The following is a 26,253-nucleotide window of genomic DNA, read 5'->3' on the forward strand; positions in this document are numbered from 1 at the left end:
TAAAATGCAAGGAAGTTATGCCAAAACTTTAAAAAAATCACTGTTAGGACTCAGCTGGACTATTGTGTCCAATTCCAGGCACCACGCGATAGGAAGGATGTACAGGATTTGGAGAGGCTGCAGAACAGGTTAGCTGAATGGTACCAGGAATGAGAAACTTAACTTATGCAGAGAAACTGGAGAAGCTGGGATTGTTCTCCCTCGAGCAGAGACGCTTTATGGAAGATTTAATAGAGTTGGTCAAAATTACAAACATAGAATAGCGTAAATAAGGAGAAAATGTTTCTAGTGGCAGGTGGGTCCACACCAAAGGACTTGGTATTCAGATAATTGGTTAAAAAAAGGGAGGTTTTTTTTAACAATAAGTTGTGATCATCTGGAATACCCTCACTGAACGGGTGGTGGAAGTACATTTAACTTACATTCTGCAACTTTGAGAGTTCCTCCTCAATAGAATTTACATTCTCTTGAATTTTTCGAAGGTTTTTCTCCATTGTTTCTACAATCTTCCCCTCTTGTTCCCTGAGATCTCGGATTAAACGCTGCTCTGGCTCAGTGAGAATCTGGTGCATTTTAGTGAACTCGGATGTTATGCGGGTCTGCAGACTGCTCAACTGTTCCTACCAAATGAAATGTGAAACATAATTAATGTCCCGCGATAGAGGGAACAAAACTAACCGAGATCCCAGAAAATCAGCTCAGGGAGACCTTCCCCGAACTCCGGAAATCTGCTGTTTCTGTTTTAATTCCATTTCTTGAGCCGCTGATGTTTTCATTGTGAGAGAATCTAAGGAAGATTTCAGCCGATCCTGGGATTGGGAGAAAATCACAGAATTAACATGTTAGACCATGAAAATGTGCTAAAATAATCCGGTGATCCAATCTGTTCTCTTTTACCTTGTCGCTTCCAACAGCTTCTTTAATGGGCCTGAAGCGACCCTTGCCTTGCTGCATGGAAGCCATGTTCACTCTCAGCACTTGCTGATTCAATCCACTGTCACTATGGATGTTACTGAGCTGCCGAACACCTTCAGTTCAGTGATTTCCCTCTGAGGTTCACTGTAATACTCGAGGAATTATTATTATACACTCGTCTATGTCCAGTGGATTTTTACACAGAGAGATAAATCCTAGAATAGTATGAAGGACAAACGAGGTTAGATCATGGAGGGGAATAATTGAATCCTGGCTGGGAGGGTGAAGGTCCATGGGGTGTTGGCAGTGGGAGGAGGGAGAGAGGGAGGGAGGAGGTGGGGATGGGCGGGGATCCAGATTCCAGTGCATTTTGCTCCAGATCGAACTCACTGCCGACCACAAACCCTCTGGTGACACACGGTGTGAGATAGAGATCCATAAACTGAATCGTGTTAATGATTGCAGCCGTTCACCCTAAAACACAAAGAGCCCTAAATGTCGAGGAGTGATATCAGGTGACAGGTACAGAGCAGAGTTTTAGAGGGATTGTATCTGTGAGCTTCCATTGGATCTGCTAGAAAGAAATAACTTGCATTTATACAAAGCGCTTGAATTACTTTTGAAGTGTTGTCACTGTTGTGATGTAGGGAAGCACATCAGCCAATTGAGCACAGCAAGCTCCTACACAGCAATGAAATAAATAACAGGAGCATCTATTTGAAGTGTTGGTTGAGGGATAAATATGAACCAGGACACTGGGGAGAAATCCCTGCTCTTGTTGGAATAGTGCGATGGCAGACTGGGCGGCAGTTTAAGGTCTGACAGTGCAGTGCCCCCTCACTAATGCACTGGGATTATGTGCACAAATATTTGAGGTGAGACTCGATCCGACGACCTTCTGATCCAGAGGTGAGAGCGCTGCCCCTGAGCCACAACTGACACCTACCCCTGGGGCAGAGGCGGTTACCCACCTGCTTCTAGAGTGTTTGTTTGCAGAGGAAGTCTGGAGAGAAGATGCAGTGGACTTTCTGTCGAGAATGTGGAACTTGCTGCCACAAGGAGTGGTTGAGGGACAGAGCATTGCTGCATTGAAAGGGAGGCTTGAATTCCAAATTATACCGTACAGAATGTACTTAGAGCTTGTTTTTATGTGTTTGAGTAAATCTCGATCATTTTTAGAAGTAGAAGAAATCTAGAGATACTCAAACGGTGTATTGTGGATTTGGGGGTCTGTGGATTCACATCTCAGGCAGTGCTGCCCTCCCAGTCCCTGATAAAGAGGAAGTACATCACAGGGTGTGGAGGTGGTACTGTGGGACAGACCAGTGGGAAATGGGAGGGGGTGAATCGACATCATATTGGGATTGATCTTCCCCCACTCTCCCCCATCACCAGCATGGTGGGACTGCTCCCTCCCACACAGAGGCGCCTCTGACTCCGGCTGCTGTTCCAGCTTCAGAGTCATTTGTGCCACTTTGCCAGTCTCAACCCGGGAGTCCCCCTGGAATGTGTGTGGGAATGGGTGGGAGGGGAAGGAGGAATCGAGAATGGCTGCACCAGCTCTGGGAAGCCTCAGTTCCGCCAGTGTAAATTTCAGATACAATTTCATGTGTTTTTGAAACAATCACTCTGCACACAATGTTAAATGTCCCCCGCACCACTCACAGCAACACCGGATTTCAGAGATCAACGGGTGCCACTTGCACCTAGTGTTGCTGTGGGACAAATGACTGTAAATATATCTGGTGATGTACTTCTGTCCTTTGAATATCATTTCAATCAGCCTGTCTGTGTGTGGCAGGAAATCCAAAGGGTGGGAAAATAGGTGGGCTGTGTCCAGAGCCAAATCATTCTGGTGAATCTGCGCTGCCCCAGACTCTGCCATTTAAAGAAACATTAGCTGGTGGACACCATTGAGGTCCACGGTGACCACATCTGCAATAAGTGATGGCTGCTCGAGGAACTTTGGCTCCGTATTGATGAGCTGGAGTCCGGGCTTCAAACACTGTGACACATCAGGGAGGAGGAGAGTTACCTGGACACTTTTTCCAGCAGAGAGTCACACCCGTTAAGTTAAATAATTCAAATTTGGTCCGTGGTCAGGGACAGGAGGGTGTGACTGTGAGTGAGGCAGGTATGGGAATCCAGGATGCAGTGATTGAGGAGCCTCAGCCCTTGCTCTTGTCCAACAGGTTCGGGGCTCTTACTCGCTGTGTGAACGAGAGCAGGGACTGCAGGGAGGATGATTAAACTGACCACAGCACCATGGAACAGGGGGCTATTCAAGTTGGGGGAGTAAAAAGAAACATGGTAGTGGTAGGGGACAGTATAGTTAGGGGGATATATATTGTTCTCTGCAGGTGAGAGCTCGAGTCCCGAAAGCTATATCCGGTGCCAGGGTTAAGGACATCTCCTCTGGGCTGGAGAGGAAGGAGTCAGAACCAATGACATAGATAGGAGAAAGAAAGAGGCTCTGCTGAGGGAGTATGAGCAGCTAGGGACTAAATTAAAAAGCAGAATCACAAAGCTAATAGTCTCTGGATTACTACCTGAGTCACGAGAAAATTTGCAGAGGGTAAATAGGATCAGAGAAATGAATGAGTGGCTCAAAGACTGGTGTGGGAGGAATGGGTTTCAATTCATGGCGCACTGGCACCAGTGCTGGGATAGGAGGCAGCTGTTCCGTCAGGACGGATTTCATTTGAACCAGGCTGGGGCCAGTGTCCTGGTGAATTGAATAACCAGGGCTGCAGATAAGGCCTTAAACTAAATAGTGGCAGGGGGAGGGATACAGTGCGCGGAAATGTAAAACGTCAAAGGGAAAGGAGAAGGCAAAGTGCAGGGTAGCGACAGGGGTAATGATAACCAGAGTGAGACAGGAAGGGACAGAGCGTATACACATAAGATAAAATTAAAAGCTCTATATCTGAATGCACGAAACATTCGTAATAAGATAGATGAGTTGACAGCACAAATAGAAATAAATGAGTATGTTCTGATAGTCATTACAGAGACGTGGTTGCAAGGTGACAAAGACTGGGAACTGAATATTCAGGGGTATCTGCCATTTCATAAGGATAGGCAGAAAGGAAAAGGAGGCGGGGTAGCTCTGTTAATAAGGGATGAGGTCAGTGCAGTAGTGAGAAATTATATTGGTTCAGAACATCAAGATGTAGAATCAGTTTGGATAGAGGCAAGAAATAATAAGGGAAAGAAGTCACAAGTGGTCTACAGGCCCCAAAACAGGGGGCTGAGGGGGGCACAGAGAGTGGGGCAGCAGGGAGAGCTGGGGGCCGGAGAGGGCAGAGGGAGGGGGTCAGAGAGAGCAAGGGGAGGGTGGGGCAGAGAGTGGGAGGACGGGGACAGAGAGAGCGGGGGATAGGGGGCAGAGAACGGGGGGGCGGAGGGGGAGAGATTGGTTGGAAATTATGTTTTAGCAGCTGTTTCCAAAGACCACAGGGAACATACTGCTGTGAATAAAATATTGTGCAAGAATGACAGAGCCCACCACAAACGATGCGTTGGAAATAGATACACAGCAATTCCATCCGAAGGAGAAACTTACATTTCTAATGTTCCTTTCAAATGTCTCAAAGTGCTTCACGTAATGTATTACTTTTGAAGTGCATTTCCTGCTGTGATACAGGGCAGGGTGTCCAATAGGGCAGCGCGTCCAAATTAGACTTCCCCTCTCCCCAGCCCTCACAATTCCACTCTCCAAGGCCAGGCAGCTCAGTCCTATTTGGATTTACAGTTTTTGCCAGTTCTCTTATCAAACACTCTCTTGAAGCTGCTGATACCCTCAACCAACTAAGCCTCCCTTACTTCCCATACTCTCCGCATAAAGTAGTTGGGTGTGATTTACGTCTCACAATCGCCCGGATTTATACCGTAAACGGAGCAGTAAGGAGTCAAAAATCACCCGCAGTGCTTACCAACTGGTTCACACTAAGGCCCGCCTGACAATTATGTGACAGCCGTGAAATAGGAATCCAGCGCTCCCGCACTAAACATGGGGGAAGCCTCATTAGTATATGCAAATCCGATCCCATAATATACATGGGACTGCAATGCAATCTTGGTCTTTCATTGGACGGTGCGTGAGCTGTGCAAGTCCCACCCAGTGGAACAGTCTGTAGAATGGCCCAACCTGTGGTCCTTAAAGAGACCGCTGGAACCCCCACAGGGAATGATGCAAGGAGTTAGTTCCCTCTGTGGTGTCCTGGGCAATATTTATCCATCAACCAACATCATGAAAACAGGTTATCTGGTCATTATCACGTTGCTGCTTGTGGGAGCTTGTTGTGCACAAACTGCTTGTGGCATTTACTACATTACAATAGTGGCTACACTTTAAAAACTCTTCGTTGGCTGTAAAGAGTTGACGGAGGTCGTGAAAGGTCTGATATAAAAACAAGTTCTTTCTATTTGCTCCCCTTTGGAACAGTTTCTCTGTGGCGGGAGGTGCATGAATTATCCTGCCCGCTCCTCGGCATTGCCCATTGCCACACCCACACCCCGCCCCCCCCCCCCCCGCCTGCATTTTCCTGCCATTTTTTCAGTTTGAACATAAGAACATCAGAAATAGGAGCAGGAGTAGGCCATTTTGCCCCTCGAGCCTGCTCCGCCGTTTAATAAGATCGTGGCTGATCTGATCATGGACTCAGCTCCACTTCACTACCCGCTCCCCATAACCCTTTATTCCCTTATCATTCAAAAATCTGTTGATCTCCGCCTTAAATATATTCAATGACCCAGCCTCCACAACTCTCCAAGGCAGAGAATTACACAGATTTACAACCCTCAGAAAAAATTCCTCCTCATCTCAGTTTTAAATCGGCGGCCCCTTATTCTGAGACTATGTCCCCTCGTTTCAGTTTTCCCGATGAGTGGAAATATCCTCTCTGCATGCAGCTTGTTGAGCCCCCTCATTATCTTATGTTTTGATAAGATCACCTCTCATTCTTATGAACTCCAATGAGTATAGGCACAAATACTCAACCCATCTTCATAATTCAACCCCCTCATTTCCAGAATCAACCTAGTGAACCTTCTCTGAACAGACTCCAATGCAAGTATATCCTTCCTTAAATACGGAGACCAAAACAGTACTCTAGGTGTGGCCTCACCAATACCCTGTACTGTTGTAGCAGGGCTTCTCTGCTTTTAAACTCCATTCCCCTTGCAATAAAGGCCAACATTCCATTTGCCTTCCTGATTACTGTCTGTACCTGCATACTAACTGTGTGTTTCATACACAAGGACCCCCAGATCGCTCTGTACTGCAACAGATTGCAATTTTTCTCCATTTAAATTATAATTTGCTTTTCATTTTTTCTTTGCCAAAGTGGATAACCTCACATATTCCCACATTATACTCCATCTGCCAAATTATTGCCCACTCACTTAACCGGTCTATATCCCTCTGCATATTTCTTGTGCCCTCCTCGCAATTTGCTCTCGCACCCATCTTTGTATCATCAGCAAACTTGGCTACATTACACTCGGTCCCTTCATCCAAGTCATTAATACAGATTGTAAATAGTTGACTCCCCAGCACCGATCCCTGCGGCACCCCACGAGTTACTGTTTGTCAACCGGAAAATGGCCCATTTATCCGGACTCTCTGTTTTCTGTTAGCTCGACAATCCTCTATTCATGCTAATATATTGCCCCCTACCCAGTGAACTTTTATCTTGTGCAGTAACCTTTTATGTGGCACCTTATCGAATGCCTTCTGGAAATCCAAATACACCACATCCACTGGTTCCCCCTTATCCACCCTGCTCATTACATCCTCAAAGAACTCCAGAAAATTTGTCAAACATGATTTCCCTTTCATAAAACCATGTTGACTCTGCTTGATTGAATTATGCTTTTCCAAATGTCCCGCTACTGCTTCCTTAATAATAGACTCCAGCATTTTCCCAACCACAGATGCTATGCTAACTGGTCTATAGATTCCTGCTTTCTGTCTGCCTCCTTTTTTAAATAGGGGCGTTACGTTTGCGATTTTCCAATCCGCTGGGAACTCCCCAGAATTCAGGGAATTTTGATAATTACAACCAATGCATCCACTGTCTCTGCAGCCACTTCTTTTAAGACCCTAGAATGCAAGCCATCAGGTCCAGGGGACTTGTCCGCCTTTAGCCCCATTATTTTACCGAGTACTACTTCTTTAGTGAGGGTGATTGTATTAAGTTCCTCCCTCCCTATCACTACGTTGTTGTAGACTCTGACTGCGTCAAACCTCTGGATGATTAACTTCTCGCTCCGGTTTCGGATCATGAATACTTCAGTAAGATCACCTCAAGCCCTCCCTTATCCAGTGCAAAGACTCCTGACTTCCAGATTATACACGGACATCAGTGATCATTTAATCTGGGGTCTGAAAGGCGGTTTAGGCCCTCCTCATCTAGATTACTAAATCAAGAAAAGGAATATGAGATATTTACTGGGGTTAATGGCTTCCGTCATTTCTCTCCACGCTGTGTACTGTAAAGTTGAACTTTCCAAGAGACAAGGCGCCATCTGCTACTGACAGTACTTTACCGTCGTCACCAATCCTGTAAATATTAAAGTTGATGTTATAAATTGCCCACAAACGGGGAACGGTAGCATAGTGGTAACATCACCGGACTAGTAATCCAGATGCCTGGACAAATGATCCAGAGACACGAGTACAAATCCCACCACAGCAGCTGGGGAATTTAAATACAGTTAATTAAATAAATCTGGAATAAAAAGCTATTGTCAGTAATGGTGACCATGAAACTGTCGGATTGTCATAAAAACCTATCTGGTTCACTAATGTCCTTCAGGGAAAGAAATCTGCCATCCTTACCCGGCCTGGCCGATGTATGACTCCAGACCCGCAGCAATGTGGTTGACTCTTAACTGCCCTCTGAAATGGCCTAGCAAGTCACTCAGTTGTACACAACTGCTACGAAAAACAATAATAAGAATAAAACCGGACGAACCACCCGCCATCGACCTCGACACCAGCTACAGACATGACAACGGTACATCCAGCCCAATCGAGCCTGCAAAGTCATTCTCACCACCTGGGGACAGCTGCCTAAATTGGGAGAGCTGTCCCACAGGCTAGTCAAGCAACAGCCTGACATAGTGATATTTGCAGAGGCATACCTTTCAGCCAATGTCCCAGACTCCTCCATCACCATCCCTGGATATATTCTGTCCCACCGGCAGGACAGACCCACCAGGTATGGCGAAACAGTGATATACAGTCGGGAGGGAGAGGCCTTGGGATCCTCAACATTAATTCTGGACACCATGAAGTCTCATGGCTTCAGGTCAAGCTTGGGCAAGGAAACCCCTGATTACCACCTATCGCCCTCCATCAGCTGAGAATCAGTACTCCTCCATGTTGAACACCACTTGGAAGAAGCACTGAATGTAGCAAGGGCACAGAATGTACTTTAGGTAGGGGACTTCAATGTCCATCATCAAGAATGCCTCTCTTGATGATGGACATTGAAGTCCCTACTGACCGAGCCCTGAAGGACATAGCTGTCAGACTGGGCCTGCAGCAAGTGATGAAAGAACCAACACGAGGGAAATCCTACTTGATCTCATCCTCACGCATCTACCTGTCGCAGATGCATCTGTCCACGACAGCATTGGTCGCAGCGACCACCGCACAGTCATTGTGAAGATGAAGTCCCGTCTTCACACAGAGGTCACCATCCATCATGTGTGGCACTACCACAATGCTAAAAGAACAGACCTAGCAGCTCAAAACTGGGCATCAATGAGGTGCTGCGAGCCATCAGCAGCAGAATTGAATTCCACCACAATCTGTAACCTCATGGCCCGGCATATCCCTTACTCTACCATTACCATCAAGCCTGGGGACCAACCCTGGTTCAATGAGGAGTGTAGAAGAACATGCCAGTAGCAGTACCATGCATACCTGAAAATGAGGTGCCAACCTGGGGAAGCTGCAACACAGGACTACATGCACGCTAAAAAGCAGAAGCAGCATGCTGTACACAACATTAAGTGATCCCAAAACCAACGGATCAGATGTAATCCTGCCACATCCAGTGGTGGATGGTGGTGGAGCATTAAACAATTAGCGGGAGTAGGAAGCTCTATGAATATCCCCATCCTCAATGATGGCGGAGCCCGGCACATGACTGCAAAAGAAAAGGCTGAAGTGTTTACAATCATCTTCAGCCAGAAGTGCCGAGTGGATGATCCATATCGGCCTCCTCCTGAGGTCCCCTCACAGAAGCCAGTCTTCAGCCAATTCAATTCACTCCACGTGATATCAAGAAACGGCTGAACACACTGGATACAGCAAAGGTTATTGGCCCTGACAACATCCTGGCTGTTGTGCTGAAGACTTGTGCTCCAGAACTAGCCGTGCCTCTAGCCAACATGTCCCAGTACAGCTACAACACTGGCATCTATCCCACAATGTAGAAAACTGCCCAGGTATGTCCTGTCCACAAAAAGCAGGACAAATCCAATCCGGCCAATTACCGGCCCATCAGTCTACTCTTAATCATTAGCAAAGATGTCAACAACAGTGCTCTCAAGCAGCACTTACTCACTGATAACCTGCTCGCTGATCCACAAGGACGACTCGGTTCCAGGCCTCATTCCAGCCTTGGTCCAAAGAGCTGAATTCCAGAGGTGAGATGAGAGTGACTGCTCTCAAAATCAAGGCAGCATTTGACCGAATGTGGCATCAAGGAGCCCTAGTAAAACTGAAGTCAATGGGAATCAGGGGGAAAACTCTCCACTGGGTGGAGTTATACCTAGCACAAAGGAAGATGGTAGTGGTGGTTGGAAGTCACTCATCACAGCCCCAGGACATCACTGCAGGAATTCCTCAGGGCAGTGTCCTCGGCCCAACCACCTTCAGTTGCTTCATCAATGATCTTCCTTCCATCATAATGTCAGAAGTGGCGATGTTCGCTGTTCAGTTCCATTCACAACTCCTCAGATAATGGAGCAGTCCATGCCTGCACACAGCAAGGTCTGGATAACATTTAGGCTTGGGCTGATAAGTGGCAAGTAGCATTCGCGGCACACAAGTACCAGGCAATGATTATCTCCAACAAGCGAGAGTCTAACCACCGCCCCTTAACATTCAATGACTTTACCATCACCAAATCCCCTACCAACATCCTGGAGGTCATCATTGACCAGAAACTTAACTGGACCAGCCACATAAATACTGTGGCAACAAGAGCAGGTAAAAGGCTGGGTATTCTGCTGCAAGTGTCTCATCTCCTGACTCCCCAAAGCCTTTCCACCATCTACAAGGCACAAGTCAGGAGTGTGCTAGAATACTCTCCAGTTGCCTGGATGAGTGCAGCTTCAACAACACTCAAGAAGCTAGACACCATCCAGGACAAAGCAGCCCGCTGGATTAGCACCCCATCCAACACCTTAAACATTCACTCCCTCCACCACCGGCATACCGTGGCTGCAGTGTGTACCGTCTACAAGATGTACTGCAGGAACTCGCCAAGGCTTCTTCAGCAGCACCTCCCAAACACGTGACCTCTACCAGCTAGAAGGACAAGGGCAACAAGCACATGGGAACACCACCACCTCCATGTTCCCCTCAAAGTCACAAACCATCCTGATTTGGAAGCATATCGACATCCCTTCATCGTCGCTGGGTCACAATCCTGGAACTCCCTCCCGAACAGCACTGTGGGAGTACTATCACCTGCAGCGGTTCAAGGCTTCGGCCAAAACACAAGCCGAAAGGAGGAATCTGCAAACCGGATGCCGGCCAACCGAGCGGCGAACCAGGGAGTCCGAAACACCATCCGAGTGACTGCAAAGAAAGTGGAAGGACAGATGCCGATGCACCGGGACATCTTCGTGAAGAAAATTCTGCTTGAAACCTGTGGCATGAAAATCACGGATGTCTTCGCCTTGCAGGACATCCCGAAGAGAGGTTACTTTGATGTAACCTTCAGAAACGTCACCCAATGCCTGAAATTCCTGAAGTGATTGAAGGAGGCGAGTGAACCACGATGATCAATGTTGACTTGGGAATCACTGTTCACCCTCCCATCGCAGAGGAAACACACTAACACAGTGAACATGTACAACCCCCACATCCCGGTCATTGATGTGCTGACATTCCTCGCCAGGTATGTTGATGGGGCAGGAAACAGCATCGACCTGAAGGATTTCCATGGGATTTGGACCAGCAAGCGCCAAATCCAGGTCACCTTGAAAGTGGACGCCAGCGGAACCATCCTGCACCCCCCATCGAGCTTCGCCATCGGAGGAAGTCGGGGCTACATGGTGTACGCCGGACAACCCAATGTGTGCCAAACCTGCGGGAAAGCAGGCCACTTGGCGGCAAGCTGCAAAGCAATCATTTGCCGCAAGTGCAAGAAGGAAGGACACCAGACAAAGGTCTGTAAAGAGAGCAAATGCTGCAACCATTGTGGTCAGGCTGGACATCTGTATAAGGCCTGTCCCAAGTGTAATTTCAGCTATGCGCAGGCGGCAAAGAACATGGTGACATGTGAGGAGAAAGTTGAGGACGCAACGCCCCAGAGGAGATCTACACCTCCCTCCCCTCCAAGACACCGTGCGAAGAAACCACCGCCCTAGTCGACACTGACCGAGAGGAGGAAGGGGAGTCTGCCACAGCAAAACGCCAGAAACTAACACCCAGCAGTGAAACTCCCCCCCCCGAGACACCGAGTCCATGGAAGAGGAGGGAGCAGAAGCAGAAGAGGAACAGGAATAGCAGCGTGTCACCAGGAAGGCGGCGGCCCGCAAGTCAAAGGAAAAGAGGCCTCCTGCAGAAACGAGAGGCAAAAGACGGCTACCGTCCACGACGGACAGCAGTGGCTGCAGCTCTTCCGATGACAAAGGGCGAGGCAAAAGCCCCCACTTCCACCAGCAGAAAAGGCAAAACGCCAATGTGACCAGCGCAGTCCAGCTTGGACCAGGAGAAGGCCTTTGACAGGATATCGCACACATACCTGATGGACGTGCTCTCCAAAATGGGATTTGGGGAGGATATCTGCAATTGGATCCAACTGCTCTACACAGACATCACTAGGTCAGTTCTAATCAACGGGTGGGAAACTGAAAGCTTTCCGATCAGGTCTGGAGCCAGGCAAGGCTGACCCCTCTCCTCTGTCTTGTTGTATCGAGCCCTTTGCCGAGTCCATCAGGAAGGATGCGGGCATTAGGGGGGTGACAATCCCAGGCAGTGGAGGTGCTCAGGTCAAGACCTCCCTGTACATGGACGACGTCACCGTCTTTTGCTCGGATCCGCAGTCGGTCCGCAGATTGCTCACAATCTGTGGCCAGTTTGAACTGGCCTCGGGAGCGAAGGTAAATTGCAGCAAAAGCGAGGCCATGCTCTTTGGAAGCTGGTCCGATGGATCCTTTATTCCCTTCGCCGTGATGTCAGATTACCTGAAGGTTTTGGGAACATGGTTCAGAGCGGATGGGGTGTGTGTCAAAAACTGAAAGGAGCATATCGCTAAAGCGAAACATAAACTGGGATGGTGGCAGCTGCGCTCACTCTCCATTGCAGGAAAGAACCTGGTCACCAGGAGTGAGGTACTCTCGATGGCGCAGGTCTGGCCCATACCCCACTCCTGTGCCGTGGTAGTCACCCGAGCGGTCTTCCATTTCATCTGGAGATCGGAAATGGACCGTGTCCGCAGAGACACGATGTACAAATCTCTGGACAAGAGGGAAAAAGGACGCTCCGAACGTGGCCCTCATCCTGATGGCCACCTTTGTGTACGGCTGCATCAATCTGTGCTGAGATTCTATCTGTCCCCGGTGTTGCGAAGGATGGGTCTGGCTAGGCTGTCGTGGAACGCTCCAACCAGTTGGACCATGCATCAGCACCTGTCCTTCGTGGAAAAGTTTTTCAAGAAAACCACCTTTGACCACAAGACCATAAAGCAGTGGTTGACACGCAAGATCCTGGACGCCCTACAAAAGGAGATGATGGATCCTGTCGGACGGTTCCCCGAGCAGACTGTCGAACTCATTTGGCAGAATGTCTCATCGCCAGAACTTTCACACAAGCACCAAGACGTAGCTTGGTTGGCGGTGAGAAGGGCCCTACCCGTCAGATCCTTCATGCACAGCCGGGGTTTCAGAGACACGGCACTCTGCCCCCGAGTTGGCTGTGGTGCGGACGAGACTGTCATCCATCTCCTTTGGGACTGCCCCTTTGCAAGGCAGGTCTGGAAGGAGATGCAGTGGTTGCTGTCGAGGTTCATCACAAGCAGCTCTGTAACACAGGACTCTGTGCTCTGCGGACTGTTCCCAGGGACACACACCGAGACAGACATCATCTGCTGCTGGAGAGCCATCACCTCGGTGAAAGACGCTCTTTGGTTTTCCCGAAACTTGCTGGTCTTCCAGAGCAAGGAGATATCCACGGTCGAGTGTTGCAGACTGGCGCAATCCATATCCAGGAGTACGTGCTGAGGGACGCACTAAAGATTGGTGCAGTTGCGGCAAAGGCACGATGGGGAAGAGCCACAGTTTCAGGCCCTTCTGCCATGGTAAACCCAGGGGATGGAATCAGACCCCCCTTGGGCTGTACTTATTAATCTGCTTGTATACATAGAGCACCATGTACTGAAAAACATCTGTGTTGTGCCATGTATAATTAAAGTCTCTGCACTGTTTAGTAACTTGTAAAAAAATGTAAATGTATCCCCATCCGGTCCGTGTAATGCATTCATCTGCATAGTGCTACATGTAATGTGATTCGTGATTGGTATTGAAATGTATCCTGAAATCGAATGTAAACCTGTTCTCATCTGCTCCATGTAATACCCTCATTTGCAGAGTATTACATGTAGTGTGATTTACAGATTGTACTAAACTGCACCTTGAAATTAAATGCACGCTAGTGCATTGTATGGAACTGCTGTCAGCATCCAAATGAATTGTATGGAATTGCTGACTGCAAAGTACTGAGCTATTTTCCAATGTATTGTGAACATTTTAAATGAATAAAGTATATCTCTGGAAAAAAAAGGTTCAAGAATGTGGCTAACCAACATCTTCTCAAGGGCATTTAGGGATGGGCAATAAATACTGGCCTTGACAGCGATGCCCACAACCCTTGAACGAATAAAGAAAAACTTTTATTTTACCAAATGGTGCAGAGATTCTGTAAAGTGCATGTCCTACCTCTGCTTCCGACAAGCTTCCTCCTGAAATAAATAAAACACAAACAGTGAGGACAGTAAAAGACTTGAGCAGGATACAGACAGGCTGGTAAAATGAGCAGACAGAGGGCAGATAAACTTTAAACAGAGAACTGTGAAGTGATGCATTTTGGAATGAAGAATGAGGGGAACCAATGTAAACAAAATGATACAATGTTAAATGGGGTGCAGGAACAGAGAGACCTGGGGGATCACATTCACAAATCTTTAAGATAACTGGCAAAAAAAGAAAGTGTTTTATTTAAACAATGACTTGTGATGAACTGGAATTAAGTGTGTGAAAGGGTGGAGGACGCAGATCGAACAGTAATTTTCAAAAGGGAATTAGAAATCGACTTGAAAAGGAAAAACAATGCAAGGATAAGGGGAAAGAGCAGCGGGAGTGGGACCAATTGCATAACTCTTTCAAAGAGCCATCCCGGGCACACTGGGTCTTTTGTGCTGCAGAATTCTGTGATTGTAAGTAATCGAAAAGCGTGAGGAGGTGCGTCGCTGAGGCGCGAGTTCCGGGGTCGGCGAGAGGCCGAAAAAGGCCCAACGCGGCGATAGTCGGGAGCAGCGGGAGGAGGTGCGTCGTTGAGTCGGGAGCAGCGTGAGGAGGTGCGTGGAGAGGCTGCCGGTGCAGCTACAGGGAGAAGGCAAAAAAGAAGTAGAAAGTAACAGAAAGGTGACGTCACAGCCAAGAGGGTAAGTGATTGGCTGGTGATTGGTGAGTAGTTTTTCTTTTTTCTCTTCTGTATCAGTGAGTAAACTTTAGCATTGTTGTTGCCAATTTAAGTGTATCTAAGGGTTAAATCATGGCAGGAGAGCTCGGTCACGTGATATGCACCTCCTGCACCATGTGGGAACTGAGGACTACGTGTGCGGAAAGTGTATCCGCCTCCAGCTCCTGACAGACCACGTTGCGGAATTGGAGCTGAGGGTGGATTCACTCTGGAGCATCCATGATGCTGAGAATGACGTGAGTAGCACGTGTAGCGAGTTGGTCTTACCGCAGGTGAAGGGTCCACAGCCAGCTAGGGAAGGGAAGACCAGCAAGAAGAGCAGTGCAAGGAAGGTAGTGCAGGGGTCCCCTGCGGTCATTCCCCTGCAAAACAGATACACCGTTTTGAGTACTGTTGAGGGGGATGACTCATCAGGGGAGGGCAGCAGCAGCCAAGCTCATGGCACCGTGGCTGGCCCTGCTGCACAGGAGGGCAGGAAAAAGAGTGGGAGAGCGATAGTGATAGGGGATTCAATTGTAAGGGGAATAGATAGGCGTTTCTGCGGCCGCAACCGAGACTCCAGGATGGTATGTTGCCTCCTTGGTGCAAGGGTCAAGGATGTCTCGGAGCGGGTGCAGGACATTCTGAAAAGGGAGGGTGAACAGCCAGTTGTCATGGTGCACATTGGTACCAACGATATAGGTAAAAAAAAGGGATGAAGTCCCACGAGACGAATTTAAGGAGCTAGGAGCTAAATTAAAAGTAGTAATCTCAGGATTGCTACCAGTGCCACGTGCTAGTCAGAGTAGGAATCGCAGGATAGCGCAGATGAATACGTGGCTTGAGCAGTGCTGCAGCAGGGAGGGATTCAAATTCCTGGGGCACTGGAACCGGTTTTGGGGGAGGTGGGACCAGTACAAACCGGATGGTCTGCACCTAGGCAGGACCGGAACCAATGTCCTTGGGGGAGTGTTTGCTACTGCTGTTGGGGAGGAGTTAAACTAATATGGCAGGGGGATGGGAACCAATGCAGGGAGGCAGAGAGAAACAAAAAGGAGACAAAAGCAAAAGACAGAAAGGAGATGAGTAAAAGTGGAGGGCAGAGAAACCCAAGGCAAAAAACAAAAAGGGCCACTGAATATAAAGGGGCTGCAGGATGTGTCAAAACTAAAAATCATGGTTTAAAAACTAGTATTAAAACACTCTTCCTAAACGCACGCAGCATTCGAAATAAAGTAAATGAGTTGATGGCACAAATCATTACAAATGGGTATGATTTGGTGGCCATTACAGAAACGTGGTTGCAGGGTGGCCAAGACTGGGAATTAAACATACAGGGGTATCTGACGATTCGGAAAGATAGACAAGAAGGGAAAGGAGGTGGGGTAGCTCTGTTAATAAAGGATGATATCAGGGCAGTTGTGAGAGACGATATTGGCTCTAATGAACAAAATGTTGAATCATTGTGGGTGGAGATTAGAGATAGTAAGGGGAAAAAGTCACTGGTGGGCGTAGTTTATAGGCCCCCAAATAATAACTTCACAGTGGGGCGGGCAATAATCAAGGGAATAATGGAGGCATGTGAAAAAGGAACGGCAGTAACCATGGGGGATTTTAACCTAAATATCGATTGGTCAAATCAAATCGCACGGGATAGCCTGGAGGAGGAATTCATAGAATGCATACGGGATTGTTTCTTAGAACAGTATGTTACAGAACCTACAAGGGAGCAACCTATCTTAGATCTGGTCCTGTGTAATGAGACAGGAATAATAAACGATCTCCTAGTAAAAGATCCTCTCGGAATGAGCGATCACAGTATGGTTCAATTCGTAATACAGATTGAGGGTGAGGAAGTAGTGTCTCAAACGAGCGTACTATGCTTAAACAAAGGGGACTACAGTGGGCTGAGGGCAGAGTTGGCTAAAGTAGACTGGAAACACAGACTAAACGGTGGCACAATTGAGGAACAGTGGAGTACTTTTAAGGAGCTCTTTCATAGTGCTGAACAAAAATATATTCCAGTGAAAAAGAAGGGCGGTAAGAGAAGGGATAACCAGCTGTGGATAACCAAGGAAATAAAGGAGAGTATCAAATTAAAAACCAATGCGTATAAGGTGGCCAAGGTTAGTGGGAAAATAGAAGATTGGGAAAATTTTAAACGACAGCAAAGAATCACTAAGAAAGCAATAAAGAAAGGAAAGATAGATTACGAAGGTAAACTTGCGCAAAACATAAAAACGGATGGTAAAAGCTTTTGCAGATATATAAAACAGAAAAGAGTGACTAAAGTAAATGTTGGTCCCTTAGAAGATGAGAAGGGGGATTTAATAATGGGAAATGTGGAAATGGCTGAGACCTTAAACAATTATTTTGCTTCGGTCTTCACAGTGGAAGACACAAAAACCATGCCAAAAATTGCTGGTCACAGGAATGTGGGAAGGGAGGACCTTGAGACAGTCGCTATCACTCCGGGGGTGGTGCTGGACAGGCTAATGGGACTCAAGGTTGACAAGTCCCCTGGTCCTGATGAAATGCATCCCAGGGTATTAAAAGAGATGGCGGAAGTTATAGCAGATGCATTCGTTATAATCTACCAAAATTCTCTGGACTCTGGGGCGGTACCAGCAGATTGGAAAGCAGCTAATGTAACTCCTCTGTTTAAAAAAGGGGGCAGACAAAAGGCAGGTAACTATAGGCCGGTTAGTTTAACATCTGTTGTGGGGAAAATGCTTGAAACTATCATTAAGGAAGAAATAGCGGGACATCTCGATAGGAATAGTTCAATCAAGCAGACGCAGCATGTATTCATGAAGGGGAAATCATGTTTAACTAATTTACTGGAATGCTTTGAGGATATAACGAGCATGGTGGATGGAGGTGTACCGATGGATGTGGTGTATTTAGATTTCCAAAAGGCATTCGATAAGGTGCCACACAAAAGGTTACTGCAGAAGATAAAGGTACGCGGAGTCAGAGGAAATGTATTAGCATGGAAAGAGAATTGGCTGGCTAACAGAAAGCAGAGATTTGGGATAAATGGGTCCTTTTCGGGTTGGAAATCGGTGGTTAGTGGTGTGCCACAGGGATCGGTGCTGGGACCACAACTGTTTACAATATACATAGATGACCTGGAAGAGGGGACAGAGTGTAGCGTAACAAAATTTGCAGATGATACAAATATTAGTGGGAAAGCGGGTTGTGTAGAGAACACAGAGAAGCTGCAAAGAGATTTAGATAGGTGAAGCGAATGGGCTAAGGATTGGCAGATGGAATACAATGTCGGAAAGTGTGAGGTCATCCACCTTGGGAAAAAAAACAGTAAAAGGGAATATTATTTGAATGGGGAGAAATTACAACATGCTGCGGTGCAAAGGGACCTGGGGGTCCTTGTGCATGAATCCCAAAGTTAGTTTGCAGGTGCAGCAGGTAATCAGGAAGGCGAATGGAATGTTGGCCTTCATTGCGAGAGGGATGGAGTACAAAAGCAGGGAGGTCCTTCTGCAACTGTATAGGGTATTGGTAAGGCCGCACCTGGAGTACTGCGTGCAGTTTTGTTCACCTTACTTAAGGAAGGATATACTAGCTTTGGAGGGGGTACAGAGACGATTCACTAGGCTGATTCTGGAGATGAGGGGGTTGATGATAATGATGATAAGATTGAGTAGACTGGGTCTTTATTCGTTGGAGTTCAGAAGGATGAGGAGTGATCTTATAGAAACATTTAAAATAATGAAAGGGATAGACAAGATAGAGGCAGAGAGGTTGTTTCCACTGGTCAGGGAGTCTAGAACTAGGGGTCACAGCCTCAAAATACGGGGGAGCCAATTTAAAACTGAGTTGAGAAGGAATTTCTTCTCCCAGAGGGTTGTGAATCTGTGGAATTCTCTGCCAAGGAAGCAGTTGAGGCTAGCTCATTGAATGTATTCAAGTCACAGATAGATAGATTTTTAACCAATAAGGGAATTAAGGGTTACGGGCAGCGGGCGGGTAAGTGGAGCTGAGTCCACGGCCAGATCAGCCATGATCTTGTTGAATGGTGGAGCAGGCTCGAGGGGCCAGATGGCCTACTCCTGTTCCGAATTCTTATGTTCTTATGTTCTTATTATGATTTGTGTCAGATACTGGAAGTGAACATCAGTGTTACACAGACACAGGGACTGTCACACCCACACACGGCAACTCATTCCCGGGAGGTAGCAATGTGGGAGCCGGTTAGTTCAGTGACAACAACAGAACCGCCCCGGAATAGACAAAACAATCGGTTTAAATCAGCTTCCAAATGTTCAGCAAATGCTGCATTTATTTCAGTTCTCATCGGTTATTTTGTGACTGTGTGAAGTTTCACTGAACTGACCCACAATATAATCCTCACCTTCAGAAATATCAGTCCGTCTCTTTGCTCCATCTGTTTCTGTAACTTTGAGAGCTCCTCCTGAATAGACTTTAAATTCTCTTGAATTTCTCGAAGGTTTTTCTCCATTGTTTCTACAATCTTCCCCTCTTGTTCCCTGAGATCTCGGATTAAACGCTGCTCTTTCTCAGTGAGAATCTGGTGCATTTTAGTGAACTGGGATGTGATGCGGGTCTGCAGACTGCTCGACTGTTCCGACCAAATGAAATGTGAAACATAATTAATGTACCGCGATAGAGGGAACAAAACTAACCGAGATCCCAGAAAATCAGCTCAGGGAGACCTTCCCCGAACTCCGGAAATCTGCTGTTTCTGTTTTAATTCCGTCTCTAGAGCCGCCGATTCCTTCTCTGTGAGAGAATCTAAGGAAGATTTCAGCCGGTCCTGGGATTGGGAGAAAATCACAGAATTAAAGTGTTCGATTGTCGGCCGTTAAACATTAAATATTTAAACCCAACCGGCAAGTTCCGAGCGCGAGCCTCTTTCAACCGGAATCATGGCCGCTAACCCCGCCTCCCGGCGGTGCTGATTGGCCAGTGGCGGCCTGTTAGGAGCTCTCGCGGAAGCGGATTGGCCGGAGCGCCTGTCACTCAGTGTGAGGGAGGCGGTTTTCCGGGTCGCGGCACTGGTGGGGTAAGCGGATCAGTCAGAGTGCCTGTCACGCAGAGTGAGGGAGGCGGGTTTCTGGGGCGGGGCACTGCCGGGGTAAGCGGATTGGTCGGAGCGCCTGTCACTCAGAGTGAGGGAGGCGGGTTTCCGGGACGCGGCACTGCTGGGGTAAGCGGATTGGTCGGAGCGCCTGTCACTCAGAGTGAGGGAGGCGGGTTTCCGGGACGCGGCACTGCTGGGGTAAGCGGATTGGTCGGAGCGCCTGTCACTCAGAGTGAGGGAGGCGGGTTTCCGGGGCGGGCCTGGGCCTCAGTGGGAGTCGGACTCGGAGCTCGGGCAGTGTGTTTGGGCCGAGCGTCAGTCACGCCGCGCTGGGCCCTTATCTCGGCGAGTTGGAGCCGGTGGGAGCGGCTCACGGCGGCCGCCGCCTGCTTTTATACTCGGGGCGGGGTTTATTTCACACTTTGGATTCTTCTTGTTATTATTCACTCGGGGGGAGCCAGGGCGTCATGGCAACGGGTTTGGTGAGCGAGCTGGACATTCGCCTCTTCCCCGGGAACCTGCTGAGCGGTGGCTGGGGTAAGGGGGTTGCGGAAGAGGGTGACTGGGGGGTGGGAGGGTAAGGAGGATGAGGGGGGGTCACCATGTCTCTATTGTCAGCACCTAGAATCATAGACACACAGCACAGGAGGGGGCCATTCGGCCCATTGTGCCTGTGCTGGTTCTTGGAAAGAGCTGTCCCATTAGTCTCACTCCCTGCTCTTTCCCCAGGGCCCTGTGAATGTCTCCTACTCAACTATTTATCCAAATCCCTTTTGCAAGTTACTATATTGAATCTGCTTCCACCGCCCTTTCAGGCAGGGCAGTCCCCTCATTTCCCCCGTTTTTTCTAAGGGAGAAGAAAACCTCTCCAATATTTTGATTTTAAGCAGTAAGAGAGCATCTCTGAAATGAATGTGAATTCTCAGCGGGCCGATGTGTTATACACCCCATGTCTGGCGAACAGAACTCTATCCCTGTGCATTTTCAGCAGCGTGGCTTGGTGTTTATTCAGCATTGTGATCGATGTGCTTGTGACCTGCGATAGTTTTGTTTCCTTATTTAACAAACTTTTTGTCTTCTGAGGAACAGTCGAATCAATCGCAGAACCTCATCGACTCTCAATTTTCTAAATTGTGCAATATTTTGGATGGAAAGGAACGGAACTTGGTCAAAGAACTGAATGAGGAAAAGGATGATATTTTATTCAGAAAGGAGACACATCTGTGAGAAATCCAAGAGAATTCACGATAAGCTTTTCTTGTAGATAAATGTCCTGAACTTGGGGATAGAAAGTACAATTTTGAAGTTTGTAGGTGATACAAAACTTGGCAACCTCGTGAATAGTGAGCAGGATAGTAGCAGACTTCAGGATGACATAGACAGGTGAAATGGGCAGACACATGGCAGATGCAATTTAATGCGGATGAGTGTGAAGTGATGCACTTTGCGGGGGAACAACATGGAGAGGCAGTATAATCTAAATGGTTCTATTTTGAGGGTTGTGCAAAAACCGAAGGAGCTGGGGTGCAGGTTCACAAATCTTTGAAAGTGGCAGGGCAAGTTGATAAGACGATTAAGAAAGCTTGTAGGATACTTGGCTTTGCAAATGGGGGCATTGAATTCAAAAACAAGGAAGTCATGCTGAACCTTTACAAATCACTGGTTAGGCCTAAGTATTGTGTAGAATTCTGGAAACCACACTTACGGAAGGATGTTGTCTTGGAGAGGGTAAGAAAGGGGTTTACTAGGATCATAGAAAGTAGTAGGAATGAGGAACTTCAGATATGTGGAGAGATTGGAGAAGCTGGGATTGTTCTCCTTGGAGCAGACAAGGTCAAGGGGGACACCTAATAGAGGTATTGACCATTCTAAGGGGGTTTGATTAAGCAAATGGGGAGAAACTGTTTCTTCTGGCAAGAGAATCGGTAGCCAGCGGTCATAGATTTAAAATAATTGGCAAGAGAACTAGAGGGGAAATGTGGAGATATTTTTTTCACAAAGGGCTGTTAATATTTGGAACCGGAAAGGGTGGTGGAAGAAGATTCGATGGGGACTTTCAAAAGGCAATTGGACATTTACTTGAAGAGGATTAATTTGCAGGGTTATTGGGAAAAGGCTTGTGTGTGGCAATACATTGGACAGCTCTTTCATGAGATGAACAGCTTTAATCTCCTCTGTCTTTACATTCAGGCCCACATCACATCCTTTCTGTCTACTAAATACTACTTTTTGTTTATTAATTCATAGGGTTGTGGAAATCTGGAACACTCCCTCAAAAGACTGAATGTGAGGATCAAACAATTCAACATTTTCCAGACTGAGATGGATGGGTAGATTGTTGTTAGTTAAGGGCATCAAGGGATATGGAGCAAAAGTGGGTAAATGCAGTTGAGGTACAAATCAGCCATGATCTAACTGAAACGTGGAACAGGCTCCTCCTGTCCCTGTGCACCATCCTCTGCAGTCAGCCATGTTTATAATATTCCCACAACACTGTAGTTCCCGAGTGCTACAGTAGCCTCGTGTTTTGGAATTGCTGATTTTCAAATTTTATCTTAGATTAATTTCTAAGCAGTGTCGAACACACATTGTGTATGTAAGATAGCATGTCACTACTCTCTGAATGTCTGTTTATGCAATGGTTATGTATTCACTGGAGTTCAGAAGAATGAGAGGGGACCTCAAACGTTTAAAATTCTGACGGGTTTAGACAGGTTAGATGCAGGAAGAATGTTCCCAATGTTGGGGAAGTCCAGAACCAGGGGTCACAGTCTGAGGATAAGGGGTAAGCCATTTAGGACCGAGATGAGGAGAAACTTCTTCACCCAGAGAGTGGTGAACCTGTGCAATTCTCTACCACAGAAAGTAGTTGAGGCCAATTCACTAAATATATTCAAAAGGGAGTTAGATGAAGTCCTTGCTACTCGGGGGATCAAGGGGTATGGCGAGAAAGCAGGAAGGGGGTACTGAAGTTTCATGTTCAGCCATGAACTCATTGAATGGCGGTGCAGGCTCGAAGGGCTGAATGGCCTGCTCCTGCACCTATTTTCTATGTTTCTATGTTCAAGCAATCTTACCCAAAATTATTTTTTGCGCGCGGTTCTTTTAAATTTGCAGCCACACATGCGCAATATCTCTTCCAGCAGCAGGAGCAGCCTGCACAGGTCCGTGCGATTGGTGTAACATTGGTGGGCGGCCCTCACTAGCTCACCAAAACTTGCTAAATGGCCCTCCAGCTAAAATAATTGCCCACCCTGCCTTACAGGATTTCTTACATTGTCATTTAGCCCTTCCTGCTCCTCCAGTACTTTTTGTCGTTTATCTTCAATGTGCACAGACCTATCTCATCATCATTACCACACTCATCACCAACCACCTCCCTACAGCCAGAATCTCCCTGCATCCCACCAACTGCATCTTTGTCCTAACAATGTTCTCTGGCTTCTGAACTGCTTCTTCCTCCATGACTTGTTCTTCTGCATTACGAGTTAGTGCTTGATCTAATTGAATGCTGGAACAGGCTAGAGGGGCTGAATGGCCTACTCCTGTTCCTATGTTCCTATATCTCTACATTGTGTCTTTACAAGCATTCTTCCTGCCGTTGGTGTATTATCTATTATCTTATGTCCTCGGTTTCCTCCAGCACTTATTTCTGTTTCTTGCTACCCTTGTACCTGTTGCAAAAATTCCTGTCACAGGTTCCCAGTGACTCGCCCTCAATATTGAGTACGAGCCCATCCACTTCACTAAACTCTGACTCAATTAGTCCAATACTATCCCCTGGTCTTTACTAATTAGCTTTCCAATCGTTTCCTTTGATTAGTTCCCTTCCGCTCCTCTGAAAGACCCAGACATTTTCATTCAGGTTTTGGGCAGCTGAGATCAGCGAGTTGCTACACACTGTACTATTGACTCTCGAGCTCTTTCATGCTGCAAAGTCGAGCCTTGTTTTGTCTGTTTGAGCACTGCCAGCGGTCTGCTGTGCGTTAACATTTGTGTTTCTGTCTATTTCAGGAGAGTCCACCCGAGGAGCAGAGGTGCGACACGCTCTCCAAAAGTAACTGAACAACATTATACAGTAGCATATTGAAGAGCTGGTTTTATTTTCTGTTTAATATTTCATATTTACATTATTAGTGAAGACAACCATCAGCCAAACATAGCGGAAGGCAGCCTGTCTCAACACTAAGGGCCCACTCAGTATAGTGTGGAGACATGTAATGGACAGTGTCAACCCTGGTACTGAGGGCCTTTCCTGTTTTCTTAATTAACCAGTAAAACCCTCAATAAGGGGCACATCTTAAGAATACCAGACACGAGTACAAGAATGGAAATATTATCCATACCCACTTCAAATACGAAAATAAATGAAATGGCAGCACGTAATGTGTGATTCATGATTTATAATGCAACAATCAAATAATAACAGACTATTTTTGAAGCAATCAGCCATTATAATTCATTCATTATCAAACCAAAACAGTGATTTAAATCATTAACCTGTTACAGTAGGTTCTTTCAATGTTTAAAAGTGAAGAATTAATGCACGAGAATATTCACAACTGATTTGGTCAAATTACTTTCAATCACCTCCTGACTCCCCAAAACCCGTTCTGCATATAAAAAGCACAAGTCAGGAGTGTGATGGAATACTCTCCACTTTCCTGGGTGAGTGCAGTTCCAACAAAATTCAAGAAGATTGACACCATCCAGGACAAAGCAGCCTGCTTGATTATCACCCACCCACCACCTTAAACATTCACTCCCTCCACCACCGTCGCACTGTGTACCATCTACACGTTGCACTGCAGCAACTCCCAAACCCATGAACTCTACCACCTGGAGGGACAAGGGCAGCAGGTGCACGGGAACACCCTCAACTACAAGTTCCCCTCCAAGTTACACACCATCCTCACTTGGAAATATATCAGCCATTCCTTCATTGTCGCTGGGTGAAAATCCTGGAACTCCCTCCCTAACAGCACTGTGAGAGCACCTTCACCTCACAGACCGCAGCAGTTCAAAAAGGCAGCTCACCACCCCCTTCTCAAGGGCAATGAGGGATGGGCAATAAATGCTGGCCTTGCACCACCACATCCCAGGAATGAATGAACAAAATACAGAAGTGACTTTCAACATGGAATTTTTGCACTTCTCTGAAAAAAGATTAAGAAACGACCTTGAAGGGAGTGGAACACGGGGAAGGTTGAAAATATTTGAGAATGAAATTAAGTAAATCTGAAATATAATGGTTAAGTGATGTCAGGAATGTTTTTTTAAATCTGTAGATTTTAGAAAGAAGAGACAGAAAAAAATAAAAGAAACTTTGCCGGATTTCTGAGCGGCCTCCAGCGGGTGTTTGAAGAGCAGCTGGTTCGGCCGCTCAACGCGCCCTCACTCCGCCCATTTGTACCTCAGGATTGCAATCAGGGTCCTCTGTATGTCACGGGACCCTGGTTTGACGAGGTTTCCCCCCTGAAACAGGCGGGCGTTCCCGCTGCCCATCTCAGGACCCCACCCAAGGTGATGATGGCTGAAGTGCCAGCGTAAACTTTAGTGCCATTTCCAGGTGACTATCACTCCAGTTACACCAGGCGGGGGCTCTTAAAATCAGCCCCGTTAGTTCAGGATAGGAGCAGGAGGAGGCCATTCAGCCCCTGGAGCCTGTCCCGCCATTCAGTGAGATCATGGCTGAGCTGTGTCCTAACTCCATATACCCGCTTTTGGCCCATATCCCTTAATATCTTTGGTTAACGAAAATCTATCAATCTCAGGTTTAAAATTAACAATTGATCCAGCGTCAATTGCGGTTTGAAGAAGAAAATTCCAAACTTCTCCCACCCTTTGTGTGTAGAAGTATTTTCTAACTTCACTCCTGAAAGGCCTGGCTATAATTTTTAGACCATGTCCCGAGTCCTCGACTCCCCAAGCAGTGGAAATACGCTCTCAGTTCCCCTTAATCTCTTGAAAACTTCGATCAAATCACGTCTGAAACTTCTAAATTCCAGGGATGGGTCAAATAAGGATCCAGAGCAAGGTGCAAATTAAACAAAAAACATTTAGTCGTAATTATTCCCCAAACCGCCTAGAAAAATAAATGCAGCTTCTACTGCACAGTTTAATAACAGGCTTGGCAGCAGAGGTGTTGCTGATTGATCTCAAACACCGCCATGTAGCGCCACCTTCTGCCTGTGGAGCAACATTACAGGCAGGAAGGTCACCGGGTTCCTGCAGTTCACAGCTCATTCCACCCAGTGAGTTCCCCTCCACAATTCACCATCCATTTGTTTCTTCTCCCCACCCCACCCCTCGCTCTCTCTCCCCCCCCCCCCCCCCCCCCCCCCCG

At 47.1% G+C, this 26,253-nt stretch overlaps 1 protein-coding gene across 1 annotated transcript in view; it reads right to left on the reverse strand.

Moving 5' to 3' along the window:
* Window positions 1–19,563, reverse strand: part of LOC139229650 (nuclear factor 7, ovary-like) — a 43,850-nt gene extending 24,287 nt beyond the window's left edge. Inside the window, exons 1-4 of the mRNA XM_070861171.1 lie at window positions 19,218–19,563; window positions 14,101–14,123; window positions 7,371–7,481; window positions 423–620 (exon numbers count right to left, since the gene is read on the reverse strand). Of these exons, the coding sequence (XP_070717272.1) occupies window positions 7,376–7,481; window positions 14,101–14,123; window positions 19,218–19,403 (315 nt within the window). The 5' untranslated portion in view covers window positions 19,404–19,563 and the 3' untranslated portion in view covers window positions 423–620; window positions 7,371–7,375. The remainder of the gene's footprint in view (window positions 1–422; window positions 621–7,370; window positions 7,482–14,100; window positions 14,124–19,217) is intronic.
* Between the last annotated feature and the right edge of the window lie 6,690 nt (window positions 19,564–26,253).

The sequence above is a fragment of the Pristiophorus japonicus genome, chromosome 19 (genome assembly GCF_044704955.1).
Source record: "Pristiophorus japonicus isolate sPriJap1 chromosome 19, sPriJap1.hap1, whole genome shotgun sequence".
Classification (NCBI taxonomy): Eukaryota; Metazoa; Chordata; class Chondrichthyes; family Pristiophoridae; genus Pristiophorus; species Pristiophorus japonicus.